The sequence below is a fragment of the Scardinius erythrophthalmus genome, assembly GCF_964197995.2.
Source record: "Scardinius erythrophthalmus genome assembly, chromosome: 11".
NCBI classification, from domain to species: domain Eukaryota; kingdom Metazoa; phylum Chordata; class Actinopteri; order Cypriniformes; family Leuciscidae; genus Scardinius; species Scardinius erythrophthalmus.
In genome coordinates, this window is record NC_138231.1 from 4269296 (window position 1) to 4286795 (window position 17500).

General features: G+C 37.6%; 2 protein-coding genes across 3 annotated transcripts in view; one reads left to right on the forward strand and one right to left on the reverse strand.

The window, feature by feature from the left end:
* ints9 (integrator complex subunit 9) overlaps positions 1-14998 on the reverse strand; it is a 21484-nt gene extending 6486 nt beyond the window's left edge. The window contains exons 1-15 of the mRNA XM_081379601.1: positions 14815-14998; positions 13512-13649; positions 13248-13375; positions 12069-12129; positions 11911-11973; positions 11661-11800; positions 10303-10389; positions 10101-10221; positions 8375-8509; positions 7646-7757; positions 6617-6797; positions 5698-5758; positions 5446-5617; positions 2112-2236; positions 979-1146 (exon numbers count right to left, since the gene is read on the reverse strand). Coding sequence (XP_081235727.1) covers positions 979-1146; positions 2112-2236; positions 5446-5617; positions 5698-5758; positions 6617-6797; positions 7646-7757; positions 8375-8509; positions 10101-10221; positions 10303-10389; positions 11661-11800; positions 11911-11973; positions 12069-12129; positions 13248-13375; positions 13512-13520 — 1563 coding nt within the window. The 5' untranslated portion in view covers positions 13521-13649; positions 14815-14998. The remainder of the gene's footprint in view (positions 1-978; positions 1147-2111; positions 2237-5445; positions 5618-5697; positions 5759-6616; positions 6798-7645; positions 7758-8374; positions 8510-10100; positions 10222-10302; positions 10390-11660; positions 11801-11910; positions 11974-12068; positions 12130-13247; positions 13376-13511; positions 13650-14814) is intronic.
* The window catches only part of kif13bb (kinesin family member 13Bb), a 44604-nt gene continuing 42066 nt past the window's right edge, over positions 14963-17500 (forward strand). For both annotated transcript variants that reach the window (XM_081379599.1, XM_081379600.1), the window contains exons 1-3: positions 14963-15101; positions 15592-15682; positions 15948-16041. In XM_081379599.1, coding sequence (XP_081235725.1) covers positions 15610-15682; positions 15948-16041 — 167 coding nt within the window. In that variant the 5' untranslated portion in view covers positions 14963-15101; positions 15592-15609. The remainder of the gene's footprint in view (positions 15102-15591; positions 15683-15947; positions 16042-17500) is intronic.

Here is a 17500-nt window from a genome sequence, read left to right on the forward strand (position 1 = left end):
CTCTCTCTATATATATATATATGTGGTATTTGTTTTTAATGACATTACAAGGTCGATCAATATATGAAGAAAATATTTTTTAAATATTTTAAATATGAGGAAAGGCCAAACGTTACGACAAATAAAACAATTGACTACAAGCCCAACTACATAATATGCTTACAAAATCTTTTAAGTCCCCCTGTGGTGAAAATCCAGCTTTTAATGTTGTTTATATGTCTATGTGGTGTTTTTAATAAGACAAACCATGTGTAAATTCATAAGTCGACAGCATTTCTGAGTATTTTCTCCTTAAAACTGCAGTGAACCAAAGACAGTCTCAAAAACACGCTTTGAAATCGCTGGTGTTTCTGATGTCACAAACTACCTTGTAACCAATCAGATCAACGTGTGATCGTCAACCAGTGGATCTCTGAGCTGAGTGAGTGAGTGGAGGCGGGGCTCATTTGCATATTCATAGAACCACGCATACTAAATGAGGCAAGGGTGTCGAGTTACATTCAAGCTATTTTAAGGCATTAAGGAAAAAAACGTTTAAATATGTAATTTTGGTGATCAAAGATGAGTTTTAAGGGATGCAATTATTGACTTTAACACATTTTTAATAATTTGAATAAAGGGTTAAGATCTCGACGTGTCATTAGATACGTACATACATTAGATACTGACAACCTTAGATTGCTCTCTGTCGTAGATCTAGGCTAAAATATCGAGGAGACCGAGCTTTTGCGATAGCAAGCCCTAAACTCTGGAATAGCCTACTGGCATTTTTAAATCAAAGCTTAAAACATATTTTCTTAATGTTGGTTTTCAATTAATTATTTAGTTTTGTGTGCGTTATATTTTATAGATTGTAATCTGTAAAATCTGTTTTTATTTGAGTATAATGATCTGTACAGCACTTTGGTCAACCCTGCGTAGTTTTTAAATGTGCTTTATAAATAAATAAGGAGCTGAAATCTGGTAAGTGTGTGTGACCTCAGGCAGCAGCTGAATGCGCTCGTAGCGGCGTCTGAAGGGAAGCCCCAGGACGGAGCAGCGGCGGTAGGCCATGGGCGGAGGCTGCAGCTCCAGCATCAGGTCTGAGCGGTGAGCCTGAGCCGGAGGAGGCTGTGTGTACTGCTCGGGACACACCACGTGAAGAGGCTGACGGGAAAGGACGACACAAATCAGCTCAATCTATCAACCAGGGCTGCACGGTTTCCATGTAATCGCACTTAAATCAAGTTGGCTTATCGCGATGTTGAAATCGCAAAGGCTGCGATTATTATTTTATGCATAAAAAAAGTACATTCACGTTTAAGCTGGAGTGTTTAATATACTGAAAGAGGAAAAAAAACGATTGTGAAATTGTGAAATGCTGCTTTATATTCCAAATTGGAACCAATCCTACTGGGATCTAACAAAAATAGATTTTCAGTTTATCTGGTTGAATCATATTGATTCCAAATTATGATAGAAATTCCATTTAAGTGTTCCTTATTGGAATTCCTTAAAGTCACCATGAAATCAAAATGGTCAATTCTTGTTTGTTTTTTTATGGAATAGTATTAGAGCTAATCACAATTTACATGAAATGATTGTGTATGCGCAGCTTGTCATTGATGATCGGCTCTGTAAACGCTGCTCCATCTGACAGCACTGCGAGTTTGAGTCTCTCATAACGTGCATTTGAAAAAGCAATGCGTCATACATCTTTCCAAACATGGAAGCATTTTTGAACCTCTTATACAACATTTAATAACATGCTTTTACTCCAAACTCACTTTATAAGGACAGTTGAGCTCATCCGTCTGTGAGATCATGTGCTTCTTACACAGAATAAGGCAGTCGTGTGTTTATTAGTCATGTTTAATCAAAGTGTTTCAATCTTCTGTTTATTCAGCTACAGTAAAAGGGATTTCCTGGAATGATGTGTGTTATTGTACTTCTGCAAGGTATAATTGGCGTGTTTTGTATATATTGGCGTATATTGGGCATATTTCTGGTGTTCAGATGGAGCAGCATTCACTACCGATCAGCCGCTTCACTGACGAGCTGCGTGTGAAATAATCATGGTTTCAGTGCAGCCCTCAGAGCAACATTTGAGGATTCAGGAGGAACAGACGCACCTGGATGTCCTTCAGGAGTTTGGACACCTGGTGGAAGTTGAGTCGCGTGTCTATCGGGCAGTAAACACACTTCATCGCCAGCGGCTGATACGGAGCCAGAGCGTCCAGGTACGAGAAGTCCGGCTCTGAGAACGACACATCATTCAGAGGTCAGAGGTCAAAGCATTTCCCACTCGACATTAAAGCGTAACTCTCGCCAAAATGCAACCTAGGGTCTTTTTGTGAATCTACCCGAGTCAAACTTTCATTTAAAAGCAGAATTAGAATGGAAACGCCACTTTTAAGATTGACCGTATTTTCATTTTCGGTCAAATTGCCTTGTGAATGGGAGTGAATGGGGCACGACTATGATAGCATCAAAAATCGCTATTTTTAAAACACTAAGAAGGCTCGACACAACATGAAACTTTGCTCTCAGTATCACCAGAGGCTCTACACATGAACTCCAGCATTGAGAACAGTGTTTGTGTTCACAGAGTTTACTAAAGTCACTGTCTCTGTGTCCGCCGGCATTTTGACAGTCAAAAATAGTCGATCTCCGAATGCGAATGAACTGACTCTGAATTTTAGTATTGCTTCTTATATGAGGATCCTTTTTCAAATACAAGGTCAATATTGATTTTCACTAACGACAAAACAACAAATTATCCGTGAATTTATATGGAACTAAGCTTTAGGAGCTTTCCATCTTTACTCTCCTCCCTGTTACGTTGCATTCGGAGATGGATTATTTTTGACTGTCAAAATGCCGGCGGACACAGAGACAGTGAGTTGTTCAAAATCTTTCTTTTTAGTCATTGGGTCACTTTTGGGGATTTTTCATCATTCTAAATCATTCCAAAAAAATGTAATAATGTTTAAATGTGAATAAAAGGCTAAATTAAATCTGTTCATCATATAAAGCGATCGAGTCTCTTCAGAAAATTTGGACTAAACCGCTCAATTCATATGGATTCGTTTTATGATCTCTTTATGAACTTTTTGAAGTGTCAGAGTGGTAGCTGTCAATGGAGGGACAGAAAGCTCTCAGATTTCATCAAAAATGTCTTCATTTGTGTTCTGAAGATGAACGAAAGTCGTAAGGGTTTGGAACAACATGAGGGAGAGTAAGCAATGACAGAACTGTAATTTAGCGAACTATTCCTTTAAAAATGACAGTGGGCCTCATTTATCAATCTAACGTAGAACGAGCGCAGAAATCATCTAACGACAGCGTTCACATGTGATTTATGAAACATTCGTATGCTGCCAATCCCATCGTACGAATGATCGTACATTGATAAATGTGGCGTCTGAAAACAATCGTCATTTGGATATCACACCCCTAAAAAATTCACAGATTCACAGAAACCCGGCCAAGAAGAAGTGAGAACACACCCTAAATGCCTCTTTGATGATACAAAGTATTAAAGGGTTAGTTCACCCAAAAATGAAAATTATGTCATTAATGACTCACCCTCATGTCGTTCCAAGCCCGTAAGACCTCCGTTCATCTTCGGAACACAGTTTAAGATATTTTAGATTTAGTCCGAGAGCTTTCTGTTCCTCCATTGAAAGTCAATGGACGGCATACTGTCCATGTCCAGAAAGGCAGTACAGACATCATCAAAGTAGTCCATGTGACATCAGTGGCTCAATCTTAAGTTTATCAAGCGACGAGAATACTTTTTGTGTGCAAAAAGTAAACAAAAATAACGACTTTATTCCACTATTCATTTCCTTCTCTCTGTGCCTCGAGTGAGTTCGCGTAGTGTTTCAGCGTAGCGCGTCTGTGTTGTACGTCACACGTAGGCTCACTATTGGCCGACGCTGGTCATGTGTGATGCGTGTGACGTACAACACAGACGCGCTACGCTGAAACACTACGCGAACTCACTCGAGGCCCAAAGAGAAGGAAATGAATAGTGGAATAAAGTCGTTATTTTTGTTTACTTTTTGCACACAAAAAGTATTCTCGTCGCTTGATAAACTTAAGATTGAGCCACTGATGTCACATGGACTACTTTGATGATGTCTGTATTGCCTTTCTGGACGTGAACAGTGACATGTCCATTGACTTTCAATGGAGGGACAGAAAGCTCTCAGATTTCATCAAAAATGTCTTCATTTGTGTTCTGAAGATGAACGAAAGTCGTAAGGGTTTGGAACAACATGAGGGAGAGTAAGCAATGACAGAACTGTAATTTAGCGAACTATTCCTTTAAAAATGACAGTGGGCCTCATTTATCAATCTAACGTAGAACGAGCGCAGAAATCATCTAACGACAGCGTTCACATGTGATTTATGAAACATTCGTATGCTGCCAATCCCATCGTACGAATGATCGTACATTGATAAATGTGGCGTCTGAAAACAATCGTCATTTGGATATCACACCCCTAAAAAATTCACAGATTCACAGAAACCCGGCCAAGAAGAAGTGAGAACACACCCTAAATGCCTCTTTGATGATACAAAGTATTAAAGGGTTAGTTCACCCAAAAATGAAAATTATGTCATTAATGACTCACCCTCATGTCGTTCCAAGCCCATAAGACCTCCGTTCATCTTCGGAACACAGTTTAAGATATTTTAGATTTAGTCCGAGAGCTTTCTGTTCCTCCATTGAAAGTCAATGGACGGCATACTGTCCATGTCCAGAAAGGCAATACAGACATCATCAAAGTAGTCCATGTGACATCAGTGGCTCAATCTTAAGTTTATCAAGCGACGAGAATACTTTTTGTGTGCAAAAAGTAAACAAAAATAACGACTTTATTCCACTATTCATTTCCTTCTCTTTGGGCCTCGAGTGAGTTCGCGTAGTGTTTCAGCGTAGCGCGTCTGTGTTGTACGTCACACGCATCACACATGACCAGCGTCGGCCAATAGTGAGCCTACGTGTGACGTACAACACAGACGCGCTACGCTGAAACACTACGCGAACTCACTCGAGGCCCAAAGAGAAGGAAATGAATAGTGGAATAAAGTCGTTATTTTTGTTTACTTTTTGCACACAAAAAGTATTCTCGTCGCTTGATAAACTTAAGATTGAGCCACTGATGTCACATGGACTACTTTGATGATGTCTGTATTGCCTTTCTGGACATGAACAGTGACATGTCCATTGACTTTCAATGGAGGGACAGAAAGCTCTCGGACTAAATCTAAAATATCTTAAACTGTGTTCCGAAGATGAACGGAGGTCTTACGGGCTTGGAACGACATGAGGGTGAGTCATTAATGACATAATTTTCATTTTTGGGTGAACTAACCCTTTAATGTCTTGATGTTAAACTTGTTGTAGGTTTTGCATTCCGGTCAGAAGTATTATTGTGATCTGCTCGACCTCACCAGTGAAAATGATGGTGTTGAGGCCGGATTTGCCCCACAGCTCCATGAAGTGCACCACGTCCCCGAAGCGCAGGGACGGGTGACCCGTGAACACCACACACGGCTGCCGGAACTCACTGCTGAAGTCTCCGTGAATACTGGGGTAATGCTTCAGTTTATTCGTCTGAATCAGCTGGAAGAGACAGAGCATGACAGTCAGTGACCCACAAACCTGTGCGTGTCATTGCTGGGATGTGTTCGGATGACGCTCACCTCTGCGTGAGGAAACGGCGGCTCCGGCAGATACACCTTACTCTGCTTGTTCTGACACAACCTTCGACACAAACACAGAGAGCAAGAGAGGAAAACAGCTATTATTGAGCAAATATCACCGCAGTAATGAAACATTACCATGGTAACCAACATGTCAAAGCGGCAAAAAGATCTGGAGACGTTTCCACTTAAAAATCAGGGAGTAAACATTGGAATTATAACATAATAAAGTATTTATAAGACAACACCCACAAAATCTAGCCAATGAACTAGAACAATGTAATTGCAAATAATTTTGTTCATTTAATATTTGATTATTAATTATTATATTTAATTACTATAATTATTATAATATATTATTATAGATGTCTTTAAGACATAACCCAATATCTAGCAATGAATAACAAATTATTTCATTAGTTTTATTTTGTTAGATTATTATTCAATTATTACTTGTGTTATATATTATGTATATTATATTATAATTGTATTAATTTAAAATTAAATTATTAATTATAATACTGTATATTATATTACAGATGTCTTTATTTACACATAACCAAATATCTAGCAATGAACTAAAAAAGTAAATATAATTTTATTTTGTTATTATAATATTCAATTATTTATTATATTATGCATTTTATAATTTTATATTGTATATTATATGATTTTGCAGATGTCTAATAAGACAGTTAACTACACGTTAGTATATATGTTAGTCCTGTTAAATCACGATTAATAAATATTTATCATGATCGATTAAGACTGAATTTTATTTATTTCAACGATCAACACCAAAGTAGTAACTATAGTATTTTGGCAGAAACTATGATTACCATAGAACTCTTTTGTAAAGGAAAAAGACATTCCATCTCCTTTTTTTTCCATCAATATTTTTCAGCGTGTGTGATCGTACCATTCGGCAAAGATCTGCGAGAACTCGAGCGAGCTGTTGGCCACGGGGGAGATGAAGTAGAACGGGGTGCTTCCCAGATTCGCTGAGTCCATGAACTGATACAGACACTCCAGCAGGTCGTAGATCACCCCCGACGAATAACACGGGACCAACACGTTCCCACCGCCACGGATCGTCATGGCTGAGAGAGAGAGAGAGAGACAGAGTGAGTGAGTGTGTGTGTGTGAGAGAGAGAGAGAGAGAGAGAGAGAGAGAGAGAGAGAGAGAGAGAGAGAGAGAGAGAGACAGAGTGTGTGAGAAAGAGAGAGAGAGAGAGAGAGAGAGAGAGAGAGAGAGAGGGAGTGAGTAAGAGAGAGAGACAGAGTGTGTGTGTGTGTGTGTGTGTGTGTGTGTGTGTGTGTGTGTGTGTGTGTGTGTGTGTGTGTGTGTGTGTGTGTGTGTGAGAGAGAGAGAGAGAGAGAGAGAGAGAGAGAGAGAGAGAGAGAGAGAGAGAGAGAGAGAGAGAGAGAGAGAGAGAGAGAGAGAGAGAGAGAGAGAGAGAGAGAGAGAGAGAGAGAGAGATGGATTTCAGACGCACTCTTACCAGGGTTCGTTCAGATTCTGTAAAATGAATTTTTTTCAAGCTTTTCAAGCACTACTTTTTGGGATTTCAAGCACTACAATCATCACTTAACAAACAATATCTAGATTATTTTTATTTATTTAATTTTTTTTTTTTTACTCAAATTACAGATATAAGGTATCTGATGTTTCACTTCATAGAGATCAGTCCATCTCAAGATTGCATGTTTTTTTTTTTCGGTAAAAAAAAGATGTATATGGAATTAATGTTTCTGTTTCATATGTATATAGTATTTTTCAAGCACTTGCATTTTTCAAGTACCTCTTCAGAAATATGGCTGTTTTTAAGGGTTTTCCAGGACTTCAATTCCAGAAAGTCAAATTCAAGAGCTTCAAGCACTCTCAGCTCCATGTACGAACCCTGTCTTACACAACACAGTAAATCACAGGCAGGTGTGTGAAACTCACACAGGTTGCTGCAGAATTCTCCCAGCATGCCGTCTGGGTTGGCGGTGGGGATCTGGGTCAGGCCGGTCAGGATGAGGACGTCGCTGTTCTTCAGAGAGCCCTGTTCCATGGGCTACACAACACACACAACACACGTCTCAAATAACTCATCAATAATCCGAGAATAACCCATGAAAAACTGTCTAGCGTACTGTCTACATGGGCAGCATCTTAAAGGTACACTGTAATATTTAGGAGGATCTGTTGACAGAAATGCAATATCATATTTGTTAGCATGTTGTGAACATGATTTAACATGTTGCTACTATGAATTATCATGTTGCTAGCATGATTTAACACATTGATAGCATGTCCTAAGCTAGTTGCAAAGACTTTCCAGTGATACGAATACGATTACAGCAGGACGAAGCTTAAATACTCTATGAGAGCAATAGTATCAAAGTTTCGACCCCCTCAATGAAAGCCTATGGGACATTTTTTTTTGTAGTTTTTGATTTTCCGTTTAACGAAAACCATAAGTTGGATCAGTTAGAAAAGATATAGCAACCCGAGTCAGAAGAGCCTGCAGGTCTGAGCCGAGTTTGATGGTTGTAGCTTGAAAGCTCTAGGAGAAGATACTGTTTAAACTTTGGCTTAGAAGAAAAAGAAGCAGCTCAAATACTAGATCTTTATCAAGCCATTATTTTTATCAGTGTGTGTGTGTGTGTGTGTGTGTGTGTGTGGCGTCACCTGAGGGTGTGTGGTGAGCAGAGAAGAGCCAGACACATAAGACACTTTCTCATAATGTGACTGAATGATCCAGTTTGAGCTGCCCAGAGAATATCCCGAACTCAGCGGAGTGACCAGCACCGCTCCAAACAACTCCTGAGACACAGACAGAGTTCAAACAGAGGCGTTTACACACGGCGGCTTCAGATTCAGATTCAACATTATTGTCATTGTGCAGAGTACAAGTAGAGCCAATGAAACACAGTTAGCATCTGACCAGAAGAATATATATATATAATAACATATTATAGGAGAGCAAAATAAAGGATACAGATGCAGAGACCAGCACAATGCAGTTGTCTAAAAGACTATACCAAGTGCAATATGCAGAACAAGGTGCAAATGTAAAGTTTGACACAGAAAGTGCGTTTTTGAGAATGAGGTATATGTAAATGGACAGAGCTTTCAAAATGCTAGAAAGGAAAGTGCAAAAGAGGCATAATAAGAGACATTTGTAAGAGTGCAGTATATGGAGGCGTGTTAAAGGTGCTCTAAGCGATGTAGAGCGTTTTTTAGGGCGAAACATTTTTTGTCACATCCAGCAAACATCTCCTCACTATCCGCTAGCTGCCTGTCCCCTGAACACACTGTGAAGAAACGCGGTCTCTGTAGACAGCCCAGGCTCCACAGACGGCAACAAAAACAAACTGGCCCAGCCTGGACCACGAAACATAACAAACAGTGTTCCAGCCAATAACCGATAACCAATAACCAGGGGGAGGGAGGGTCGAGCTAGCCTCTGTTTTGTTTGACAATACTTCGAACGTCAACAAGAAGTGACGTCACCCAACATCGCTTAGAGCAGCTTTAAAGGAGAACTCCGGTCAATTTTAACATTGAGCTAATTTTTTTGTACATTTGGAGTGCTGTCAATACAGAGAACAACGACAAAAAACGGTGTTGCCTACACCGAGTTATTCTATTTTTAAAATTTGCACCCTGTTGACTTCAATGGGGCAAGTACTAAACCTGCTTTTAGCCTCTTAACATCCTTGATGTGTCATTACAAGTGCACAGAAAATGTGAGTGATTCCTTCAGAGTGAACACGAGTGGATCTGACTGCAGTAGATGTGAAAGATATGTATAAAAATGATGTTATTTAAGCCAGCGCAAATACCTGTTTACATCCTGTTTTCGGTTGAAGCCCAAAGTAGTCGATTGCCGAGTTCACGCGCGTGATCATAGGTAACTAAACCTATGCGCGTGAACTCGGCGATCGACTACTTTGGGCTTCAACCGAAAACAGGATGTAAACAGGTATTTGCGCTGGCTTAAATAACATCATTTTTATACATATCTTTCACATCTACTGCAGTCAGATCCACTCGTGTTCACTCTGAAGGAATCACTCACATTTTCTGTGCACTTGTAATGACACATCAAGGATGTTAAGAGGCTAAAAGCAGGTTTAGTACTTGCCCCATTGAAGTCAACAGGGTGCAAATTTTAAAAATAGAATAACTCAGTGTAGGCAACACCGATTTTTGTCGTTGTTCTCTGTATTGACAGCACTCCAAATGTACAAAAAAAATAGCTCAATGTTAAAATTGACCGGAGTTCTCCTTTAAAGTATAGACATTTATTTATTTTTTCATTTTATTTTTTTAAGAAGGTCCAGGTTGGATGTAGAGTTCATCATTTTAATTAGTCTTGTGTTAGATAGGAGAGTTGGTATGAGGACCTCACCACTTTCTGGGAATACCCCACCAGCTGGACTTTACTGAGGGCAGAATTGACCTCCGACATGCTGTAACACGTCCTCCAGCTCCAGACGTCCGCCGCGTCCTTCAGAGGGCCTGGGAGAAGCCTGAAATACACACACAACCTCAGGTAAAAATACAGCCAGTGCTTGTTTAAATGGGCGGCTCTTGGCCTGAATGAGCTGAACCTTTGTATGTCTTTGTTCTTCCAGCAGGAGGCAGCATGAGCCTTCGGGACTCTCTCCATGAACGTCACCAACTCCTCCATGAGCAACCTGAACCACAGACACCGAAACCAGTTACTACAGGTCAAGATACTCTCAATTACTGATTAATCAACTGGAGATCATTGTTAGCAACTGTGAGATCAGGTCCACATACAGTACATGTCAAAAATACAGCAAAACAAATCATTTAATGTCCATCTGTGGTGAAAATCCAGCTTTTAATGTTGTTTATTTGTCTATGTGGTGTTTTTAATAAGACAAACCATGTGTAAATTCATAAGTCGACACCATTGCTGAGTATTTTCTCCTTAAAACTGCAGTGAACCAAAGACAGTCTCAAAAACACGCTTTGAAATCGCTGTTGTTTCTGACTTTACAAACTACCTTGTAACCAATCAGATTAACGTGTGATCGTCAACCAGTGGATCTCTGAGCTGAGTGAGTGAGTGGAGGCGGGGCTCATTTGCATATTCATAGAACCGCGTACACTAAATGAGACAAGGGTTTGAGTTACATTCAAGATATTTAAAGGCATGAAGAATTTTTTTTCCAATGAAAAAAACGTTTAAATATGTCATTTTTGTGATGAAAGAGGAGTTTTAAGGGATAAAATGATTGACTACAGGGGACTTTAAACTTCGGATTCAAGCCTTCTCCGAAATTTTGTAAATGATTGGTTAGATCTAGTTTAAAAAGTACATTCTATGGAAATAACATGAAATTAAGAGCAAAAGTATATATTTTTTTTAAAGATATGGGCACCTCTAAAATCAAAGGATATAATACAGGCATTTATATATATATATATATATATATATATATATATATATATATATATATATATATATATATATATATTACTTTTTCATATAATCCTAACTCCCTTTTTGATTTATCTATTTACTAGTTTACTTATCTGTAAATATTTGATATTTAAATAATATTATTTGAATTATTTATTAGGTGTGGTTATAAAAGCTTGATACTGTATATATGTGAATGTTAACTTTTTTATTTAATATTTATTTATTTATATGTAAAAGTATCTAATTATGTACTTATTGGTTATCACAAAAGAAAAAAAAGTATCTTGAATAGCTTAAATGTTTATTTGTATAAATGTGTTAAATGATTTTGAATGGAAAGACATAATAAAGCATATTATGATCTTTGAGGATCTTTTCATGAATCCAGTTCAAAAGAACAGAATTTGCTTGAAACAGAAATCTTTTGTAACATCATAAATGTCTTTAGTGTCTCTTTTGATGAACTGAACGCATGCTTGCTGAACAGAAGTGTGATGTGTCGGAGAAGCAGACCTGCCGATCTGGAGAGTGGGTTCTGTGGCGTATACGGTCCCCGTGAAGCCCGTGTGTTCTGTGATATACGGCAGCGCCATCATGCAGTGATAGTTGGATATCAGGATCACGTCTATGGTGGAGAGGTCCAGCAACTCTTTCTGGAAAACAAATCCAGACATCTCTTCAACAACAATACTTTCTGATCCACAGACCTGACAGAAATGCTGAAGAAGGGGCCGTTTCATTCGTGTGAAGAGGAAATATTTACTTCAGGAAGGCAGAATTCAGGCTGTGAGTCGACAAACACGCGTCCTGAGCACTCCTTCAGCTCCTACAACACACATTCAACACACTTCTTAGAACGGAAATATACTGCTATTTATAAAACGAGCACTGGGATCACTCTGATGTCAAGCAAACACTCACTTTTTCCAGGTTTATGGCTCCGTCCTTGGAAACCCATCCTGGGAGCTTGGAGAGTCTTGGACTGTAAATCATCAGAACAAAATGATTTTTATCAGTATTTAATCGAAAAAACTTTAAATAACATCTAGTTGTTTTAGTCCACTGGATGTGATTCTCTGTTGCTTAAATCCACAAAATATCTAGCTTTTTGCATAATGTAAGATTATAAGATATATAATAGATCTAATATTTCTGTGATATGAAGATGACGATACATATGCTTTTTTAATTTACTAAATAGATAATAATAGGTAAATAAAACAGAGTAAAAATAAAATATGTGTATTTAACCCTTGCACAGTAGCACTAATAGTCAAATAGATTAAAAAGAGTAAAATATAATAAAAAATAATGTCTATTACACTACCTTTCAAAACTTTTTTTAAAAGAATTTAACACTTTTATTCAGCAAGGATGCATTAAATTGATCAAAAGTGACAGTAAATACATTAATAATGTTAAAAAGCTTTCTATTTCAGGTAAATGCTGTTTTTTTGAGCTTTATAATAATCTAAGAATCCTGATTTTTTTTTTATAATAATCAGAAATGTTTCTAGAGCAGCAAATCATCATATTAGAATGATTTCTGAAGGATCATGTGACACTGAAGACTGGAGTAATGATGCTGAAAATACAGCTTTGATCACAGGAATAAATTACATTTAACAATATATTCACCTAGAAGTTATTTTAAATTGTAATAATATTTCACAATTTTTACTGTATTTTTGATCAAATAAACGTAGAAGAGACTTCAAAAGCTTTTGAACAGTAGTGTAAATACACTAATAAATCAACTCTTTAATGATCCACTAAATGAAACTGAGGTGTTAAGTACAGAAATACTCATCCAACAAGTACCACCAAAAAAATGTAAATGCAATACAGTAAAGTAGTGTCAGTATGCAAAGAATAACCAAATACAGACCAATAAAAACTTACAGAGCATATGCAAAAAGAAAAAATATCTTGTAATAGGCCTTGTTTAGATCAACAGTAAATATAAACAGACGTACACATTTGCTGTAAATATCTGTATTTAGATATCATCACATCAAAGTGTCTATATATATTCTGAGTGATCCAGGCTATAATAATAATAATATAGAGATATTGTGATGAGTGTTGTTATACTGATACCTGTGCACTAAAGGCAGTGGGAGGAAACTCAGAGCCGCTGTTGTGTCCAGGCCACAGTCCAGCATGATGGTGGTGGACTTAAACTTCAGCACATTACAGGGAAGAGTGGGATGACCTGACAGACAGTACTGAACACACACACACACACACACACACACACACACGATCATGTGCAGATTCATTTACTGCAGGTGAGACTCAATATTGCTAATTTCATGTGGTAAATCATGGTTATGTATTAACAAATCACACTAATATACGCACCAATTTCATGTCTGATCTTCAGAAACTGAACTGATTTTCTAACTTAGTTGTTTTCAGGATATTATTCACGGCTGATGTCTTTTCTTCTCCTGTATGTCTGTGCGTGTCATTCAGCTCATGACAGACACGCGTTTCCCCCTAGCGGTGAGGAGGGACACTGCATTACGATTTTGAGTAATCATACTCATCATGCAAGGAACTCCAAAACATTTTAAGGAATATCACGGTACATGTCCAAAACTGCAAGAGTACCTTGCATTTTTGTTGTTTATATAATATGGGTTTATATAAATAATATCATGATACATGTCCTAAAGAGTACCTTGCATTTTTGTTGTAATAATATCACAGTACATGTTTAGTTATTTACATAATAGTACGTATTTATATCAATATTATATATTTATACACTGTAAAAAAAAAAAAAAAAAGTGACTGCCTTCAGTTACACATACAAGCAACTTGGAAATTTAAGTCATAATTTCAGCTTAAATTATATTAAACTGACTTAGAAAAATGAGTTGAATCATGTGTATAACATAAAACAACTGTTGAAAATTGCTTAACTTATTTTGATGAGTTAAAGCAATGTACAAAATGTTGTCATAACTTAATGATCATATCATATTTTTCAGTGTGTAAAGTATTGATATTATATACTTGCTTATAATTATAATATTATTTTATCTGATCTATGTTTCTAATTACGTTTTTTTTTTTTTTTTTTTTTTTACAAAGCTCCCGATGCAGTCTGAAAAATAAAATAAAAATAATTTACACCTGCATAGTGATACTGTTATAGACATTAAACCGAAATGTATAGAAGTATTTTTTCCACCGCTAAAAAAAAAAAAAAAAATTAAGCAACTTTAAAAAAAAAAACTTTTCTTCTTGCAATTGTGAGTTATATATTTTGGGGACAAATTTGTACCCAGGCCAGAAGTGACCAAAACCTGACAAAATCTCCAAAAAAACTCCCTTTAGGGACGTCCTCATTTGTAAATCTGGCCTACAAATAACGTAATTAAAGGTTTACAACTTTTCTCAGAATTTCAAGATATACGAGTTATAAAGTCAGAATTGCGACATATAAACAAGCTTCTACAGCAATGTCCACTCCATTTGCAGTAAAATGTAATAAAACCGAAGAATTATAGGCTAATTTAGGCCCACCATATCTGACCAATCAGAAACGAGTCCTTGCCGACAGGCCCCGCCCATTTGCGCGCTCGTGTGAGTGACGCATCCGCTCTACCTGCTCGCTCGGCTCGCGGTCCGCCAGTCCCGTATGTGCGTGATTCACCTGCTCAAACGCTCCCGAAGATCCTCTGAAGTTCAACACGGTAAGATGGCGAGGGAGCAGGAAATGAAACAGTGGGATTTATCCCTGTTTTCCCTCGAATAAACTCTTGGCTTGTTGTTTGTTCCGTAGGTTTGTCTGGAAGTGTTGTATTATTCCTGTCTGGATGAGTCGGTGCGTCCGTTCTGGTCCTTTAATCTGTAACACTTCCACATGATCACTGCTGGAATGACACACACAGCTACATAACGAGCAAGACACACACACACACACTCTCTCTCCACGAACAGGTAAATTATAACCTTTATTTAAATCTATGAAAACTTCTGTTTTCACATTTGTTATTTGGAACTTTAAACTGCAACATTGTTACGGATCAAATAATTGAAAGAATGTTACAATGTTTAAAAGTTTCATTTGTAATATTCTGAGCTGAATGACAAATAAATGGTTATATTTTGTAATATTTAGTATGTGGACGCATCTTTTTCGTCAACACTTGATCCATTAATATTAACACCTTCTCTTCTATATCTATGTATATAAAAAATGACATGTACTGTGTTAGACTAAACTGGGAAGGGTCATAGCACTTGCATATTGTTGTCCTATTGTTAGTGTAACTGCTTCTGTTGTTCTCCTCATTTGTAAGTCGCTTTGGATAAAAGCGTCTGCTGAATGATTAAATGTAAATTAATAACTGGTTGAGCTGCATGTTGGCTTCTCATGAAGTGTTACTTCTCATAATTGGATGAAACCGTAACACCGGACCTCTTGAAGCAGGTGCAGAAGATCTTCATGATGGACGACCGGGCTGTGAACGAGTCTAATGTGAAAGTGGCTGTCCGGGTGCGACCCATGAACAGGAGAGGTGAGAGCGAGCCGTCACATCATAATGTTTAGAGACTGTGTGATTGTTTCTGATCAGTATCCGCAGCCTTTAGTTCATTTATGATCTCTTTGGCATCGTCACATGCATCTGTAATAATAATAAACGACCCTTGCAAACACAATTGGATAAAACATATGCGATATCTTTCCCTTCAAAGACTAGGTGTTTGATTTCAGTGAAACAGAACATGAAAACCACATTCATATGATTCCCATCAGTATTTTGACCAATTTCTGATTTACAGAACGAGACTTAAAGACAAAATGTGTTGTGGACATGGAAGGAAACCAGACCGTCCTGAACCCGTCCAGTGGAAACCTGGGAAAGGGCGACAGCAGGTAAACTGGATTGTGTGTGTGTGTGTGTGTGTGTGTGTGTGTGTGTACCTACTTAACTATATTTTGGGGACAAATTTGTACCCAGAAGTGACCAAAATCTCACGTCCTCATTTGTAAATCTGGTATAAAAATAAAGTTTTTTTTTTTTTATGTAAAAATGCATAAAGTTTTCTGTGATGTGTAGGGTTAGTGTAAGGGGATAAAATATACAGCACAGTATAAAACTCATTACATCTATAGAATGTCCCCATTTACATAGCTAAGTAAACGTGTGTGTGGGTGTGTGTTTGTGTGGGTGTGTATTTGTCGAACAGTCAGTATACACTGCAAAAAAAATATTTTCTTACTCAGTATTTTTGTCTTGTTTCCAGTCCAAATATCAAAAAAAAAAAAAAAAATCTTAAATCAAGATGCATTTACTAGATGAGTAAAATCCCTTTTGACATATGTCTTGTTTTCTGGGGGGAAAAATCTAAATTAATGAGTTTTTGCTTAAAACAAGCAAAATTATCTGGCAATGGGGTAAGAAAAATAAGCTTGTTTTTCTTAATATTTTTTTTCTGACCCCATTGCCAGATAATTTTGCTTGTTCTATTAATTTAGATTCCCCCCCCCCAGATAACAAAACATAATATCTTATGGCATTTTACTACTTTAATAAATCCATCTTGTATTTTTAGTTAGTTTGGACTGGAAACAAGACAAAAATACTGAGTAAGAAAATCATTTTTTTGCAGTGTAGTAAAATTTGTAGATGTGATTTTTGCAGCTCTTGTTTAGATGACTCTTAATCTAGTCTTGACAAGCCTCAAGCTATTGAAGTAGTATTAATTAGATCTGAAGAACATGTACAGTAAGTGTTGTTTGCCTGTGCAAAACTGGCCACCGCTGTTCTAGGGTGTTCTGGGTAATTTCTAGTTGCTAGGTGGTTGCCTTTTATTGCTCACCAGGTGAGATAATGAGTCTGATCACTCAGGAAAGTAGAAACAGAGAATCTCTATTTAGCAGATTAGACTTTCTGTTTCAGGATTCTGATTCTCTCATTGGCATTTTCTTTCTTCCTCTACATTCCTCCTCTCATCTGACCTTTAGTGTCCATAGAAACGATTGAAGGTTCGTTGGCAGGTCAAGGGTAACCCAGGATACTCCCGAAAAACCCCAAGAAGCTAAATTACTCATGTCTCATTGGGTCTTTTCAGGCAAATTAAAACAAATCTGCACAATGTGTGATGTTCTCTTCACACAGCTTTACAAATGATATCTTGGTAACTTCCTATGAATACTTGGCATTTTTGTAGAGCTCCACGATTAAAAGATCGCCATCTCGATTCAAACACCCTCGTGATCTCATTCCTAAATGATAATGTTTTGCCAGTGTGTATTCAACCTTTGCTCACATCGCAACATTCATATCTGCGTCTGCGCTGCCGCTGAGCGAGAGAGAGCAGTTGTCATGTAT